This window comes from Papaver somniferum, chromosome 2, assembly GCF_003573695.1.
Source record: "Papaver somniferum cultivar HN1 chromosome 2, ASM357369v1, whole genome shotgun sequence".
NCBI classification, from domain to species: domain Eukaryota; kingdom Viridiplantae; phylum Streptophyta; class Magnoliopsida; order Ranunculales; family Papaveraceae; genus Papaver; species Papaver somniferum.
In genome coordinates this window covers 204,964,360-204,969,382 of record NC_039359.1, presented here as the reverse complement: position 1 = coordinate 204,969,382, position 5,023 = coordinate 204,964,360, and the positions used below count along the sequence as shown (strand labels likewise).

The 5,023-nt window shown below is 37.5% G+C and overlaps 1 protein-coding gene across 1 annotated transcript; it reads right to left on the bottom strand.

Annotated features, from left to right (window-relative positions):
- Positions 1-3,013: 3,013 nt before the first annotated feature.
- On the bottom strand, positions 3,014-3,708 carry LOC113352623 (germin-like protein subfamily 1 member 11). The gene is made up of 2 exons (XM_026596424.1): positions 3,609-3,708; positions 3,014-3,474 (listed from the first exon to the last, which is right to left on the bottom strand). The coding sequence occupies exons 1-2, from the start codon at positions 3,694-3,696 to the stop codon at positions 3,014-3,016; spliced, it is 549 nt and encodes a 182-aa protein (XP_026452209.1). The 5' UTR covers positions 3,697-3,708.
- Between the last annotated feature and the right edge of the window lie 1,315 nt (positions 3,709-5,023).

Genomic DNA, 5,023 nt, shown 5'->3' with positions numbered 1-5,023 from the left:
AGATGATCGAGAGTGAATAAAATATTTACTCCCGATTTCCAAGATAATTACCCCATTAATGCGATGATTGAAAGTGAACGGATAAGAAGAGGCGGTTAAGAAAGACGTGTCAGATAATGAATGGTTAAAAAGACGCGTGTAAGCTGTCATGCCTAAATCAGGGAAATATGTCGGCAGAGAAGAATACGAAAAGGTGAACGGGTGCAGCAGCATAAATTGAAGTTTCTCATATCGCACTCTTTTCCAAAGAAACAACATGAGAAGAGCCAAAATGTAGTGTCATGTTCACAGGATATTCATTCCACATACCTTGTAATTCTGAGTAACTAGTGAGTGGATGTAACTAAGTTGAGTTGGGTGTATTAATCCTAGGGTCCCTTCTCGAGTCTAGCACTGAGTTATGATTCAATTCTAGCCGTTGATGCAACTGTTAAGGATTAGTCTATTAAAGGACAATCATTCTTCTCTCCTGAATTATGTAATGAAAATCAGATTTGACTTCAATTGAAGTTTAGGCTCTGTTCATCAGAGAGAAGGTAGCTTGCTACCATTTTTTCCAAAAATTCATCTTGCAGTTGTACTAGATACACTACAATTAGTATTAGACTTCATCCTGGAACCTGTATCCATGGCCACCAAAGAAAAGCTTCAAGAGATTTCATCAACCATTTCTCAACACACTGATTCAATTACTGAGATTAAATCTGAAATCTAATCTTTGAGTACTAAGATGAACATTATCATTGGGTTACTTGAGGCTGCACCGAGCTCGAATTCACCTCCAGATCCTTCTGCATCTGAGATTCCTCAAACGAATATAGAAAATTCAATTGCAGGCTTTCATAAGCTGGTTCACAATCTTTCTCATAATGAACATCGTAAGTTCTCTCGTACTTCTAAAGTAGATTTTCCTCGATTCAATGGTACAAATCCCCGTGGTTGGGCTCTCAAATGTATAAGATACTTCCGTAGATCCGTGGTTTCTAAATTACCAACATGGTAAATATTTCATTCCATGGGATACTTTTGTTGAGGATTTATGTATTCGGTTTGAGGATATTGCCCAGGACAATTATGTAGGTATCTTCAATAAACTTTACCAGACCACCAGTGTTGATGATTATTATGATATTTGGGAACATTATAAAAGTTTCATAGTTGCTAACAATCTTTCTTTGTCTGAGAGTTTTTTTACCTTGAGTTTCATTAGTGGGTTAAAATAGGAGATCCGTACTATGGTACAAATGTTTAAACCTGATAATACTGCAACAAATTTTTACTTGGCTAGATTGAAGCAATCTTCTATGCATCACCAGCCTAAATTAACTAAATCCTTCTCTAAACCATTTGCTCCCTCACCACTTTCTGTTTCCCACCATCCATCTACCATCAAACCTTTTTTCACTTCATCCTCTACATTTACTAAGAACACTGCATCATCATCATCTCCTATTGTGAGTCATCCTACTACACCCACTAAAACATCCCCAGACAACTCTCTTCCTCCTGTTAGAAGACTCACTCATGCACAGATGCAGGTTAGGAAAGACAAAGGGCTTTGTTATAATTGTGGTGAGTTTTACAGACAAGGGCATAGATGTAAAACTCAGCAACTTTTTATGTTGATTGCTGATGAGGACCTTGAAGGACATGAGTCATTATCAACTGAAGATGTCTCTGAAGACTCTCCTTCGACTCCTGATTCTCCCATTGAGATTTCCTTACATGCCTTGACAGGGAATGTTGCCCCTGACACAATTAGAATTGATGGTCATCTTAATAAGCACTCTGTCATTGTCCTTATTGATACAGGCAACACACATAGTTTCATTGATGTTGCTTTAACTTCAAAGTTTGGTCTACATGTTTCTCCAACTGGACAAATTCTTGTCACAGTTGCTAATGGAGATAGCACCATCATTCAAGGTATCTGCCACAACCTACATTGGGATATGCAAGGCCATCAATTCTCTGAACATTTACGAGCTCCTCCTCTTGGCGGTTCTGACATTGTTTTAGAAGCTGATTGGCTGCGCCAACTTGGTGATGTTACATTCAACTTCAGTCAATTGAGCATTTCATTTCTACATCAAGGTAGTCATATCACACTTCAGGATATCACTTCTAAACCTTCTCTAATCATGATTATTGGTTCTTCATTGAAGAAATTTATTAAGAGTAATACACCATCCCTAATTGGCTAGTTTTTCTCTATTTCTACAACTCCTATACTCCCACCTCCACCTGTAGTTTCTACACTATTAGAGACATTTGCAGATATTTTTGCAGAGCCCACTGGCCTACCACCCTCTAGATCACTTGACCAAAAGATCCCATTGAAACATGGGTCTAACCCCACTTCTCCAAAACCATATAAATGCCCCTTTATACATAAATCTGTCGTGGAGTCATTGGTCTCTGAAATGCTATCTAGTGGAGTGATCCAACATAGTCATAGCCCATTTGCTTCTCCTATTCTCTTAGTCAAGAAGAAGGATGGTACTTGGCGTTTTTTGTGTCGATTATCGAAAGCTTAATGATATTACGGTCAAGGATAAATTTTCTATTCCTCTTATTGAATAATTGTTGGATGAGTTGAATGGTTATGTGGTATTTTCCAAGATTCATTTTCGTTCTGGGTATTACCAAATTCGGGTTTATGCACCTGACATCCACAAGACTGCTTTTCGCACTCACCAAGGCCATTACGATTTCAAAGTTATGCCATTTGGGCTTACTAATGCACCTGCAACCTTTGAAGCCCTCATGAATGAGGTGTTTCAGCCATATCTCCGTAAGTTTGTCCTTGTGTTTTTTGACGACTTCTTAGTCTACAGTCCATCCTTTGAAGCACACATATAACACCTTCAACTTACTTTGTCCTTGTTAAGGAAGCATTCTTTATTCGCAAAGATGTCGAAATGTGCTTTTGCTCAGCCACAACTAGAATACCTTGGTCATATCATTACTGCCAATGGTGTTGCTGCTAACCCTGACAAGGTTGCTGCAATGGTTAATTGGCTACAACCTCATACACTGAAGCAACTTGGAGATTCTTGGGGTTTTGGCTACTTAAGAAGGAAATAGCAACACCAGGGGTTTTCCCTACGTTCATTTGATAATGAATGAGTCCCTGAGGGAATACAAACACATCTCCCTTGTAAATCAATTTGGTGAAGAGTTTGTTATCTGGATTTGATGTGACAAATCCAACCCGAAGAGTACCTTCCATTACGGTTAAAACTTCAGTTGCTCTTGGATGTGTAGGTGGTGGATTAACTCCCTTTGGAGCATAGTCAACACGAGCCACGGAGAGACCAAGAGTATTAAGTCTGGGAAGTACAAAAACATTAGCCAGCGTAACAATGGATCCTACTGGGTTGGTAATTACTCCAGGTTTATTGAAACGCTCAATATAGAAATCATCGGCCACAACAAGATTTGGGTCCTTGCAGAATAAACCGTTCACAAACACTGCATTGAAATAAGAATTCCATCAAAAAAAAAAAAAGAAGAAGTAATTATTGACTAAATAATAATGCTTCATTAACATGGAAACTATGCTAAACATGGCTAAGATCACAGAGCTGAGGTAAAGTTTTCTATACCAGCATGATTTGGGTTTTCAGCTGCGACACAAAAGTCTTGCAGGGAACCTGGATCAGTAGCGTATGCAAATGTAGAAAACAAAGCCATGAAGACTACAAGCAGATAAAAGATGGGAGCTTTTCATTCTCTTTCACTCTAACAATGAATACAACTACAATTCAAGTTTTCTATGCTGCTTCTTCTTTGTCTTTTTTTCAATGAGCAACTTACTTACTGAAGGTGAGAAATTTTTACAAATTATCTATCACCTATTTACAAAGGAAAAAATATCTTGAATTATTCAGGTTTATATAAAAAATCTACTGAGGACTTCTGTCCCCACTAGACCCTTTGTAACAGACCGAAAAATTTACCCTTCTAATGGGTTGGTTTTCAACCCATTAGCAAGGCCAAATCCCCCAATACGTCACTTGGAAATCTAAATCAATATGTAAATTCGTTTCGGAAAACAAAACGAAATAAAAGTATGAAATAGTACTGTACAAATTTCAAAAAAGGAAAGCTCGATAATAAATTAGATTTTACCTATTTTCTATCCCCATTTTTCCTAATTCCCATCCCCACTTTACAAGCAATATTTTGTATAACTCGTCCAAAAGTGGGCAAACGAAACTCACTAGATTAGTGGTCAAATCACTAGACAAAAATAATCGATTTCCATTAGTATAAAATGGTTTTCCCTATTTCCCATCCCAACTTTCCCTATTTCCAATCCACGTAAATTCCCATCCCCTATTTTCCTAGGTACCACCCATTTAAATTTTCATTTTTCCTAAATGCATATCTTGACTTTTTTATTTACACCCACAAATGAAATCACCCACCAACTAAACATTAAAAACCTAATTTAGGGACAACTTGTTCTCCATCTCCACCACCGCACCAACTACATCTTCTTCCCAACTCCACCACCACCTTGAGATTTTCCACCCCTTTAAATTTATTTGTGAACAGAGCATGCATTCTCATCGGATAACAACATGTGGTATTGCAATATAATCGGTAACTCATACTATGAATTTTATTTATCATCTGGGGATGTTCCTTGAAGCCGTCGTATGACTCGTATCAATACTGAAACTATATTGTTCGGAACCAACAGCAGTGGAAGAGATCAGTGGTACGTGATAGAGTTCTTTGGGAACGGATGGTAATCTCCCAAATGTTACGACAAAGATGGAAATATAATCTGTCAATTAAGGAAAAAGATTTGGTGTTCCTCAGAGACTAGGGCATAATATTTAAATAATTATCATGCCTGATTCACATCATGGTGAGTTAAAACCTCAAACTGTGTTAAAGAGTATTGTTTGTATTTGAGTGTGGATTTGATTGAATTTAATCATTTGCATCTAACCTCTGTAACTCACACAATATTGTTTCTCTGATTAAACAAAATGAATTAATGTGAACT

Excerpts from the sequence above, each read along its gene's own strand:
- LOC113352623 (XM_026596424.1), bottom strand. The coding sequence starts at position 3,696 with ATGGCTTTGTTTTCTACATTTGCATACGCTACTGATCCAGGTTCCCTG. Across the intron at positions 3,475-3,608 it reads TGAAAACCCAAATCATGCTG|TGTTTGTGAACGGTTTATTC; the intron begins GTATAGAAAACT and ends ATTTCAATGCAG.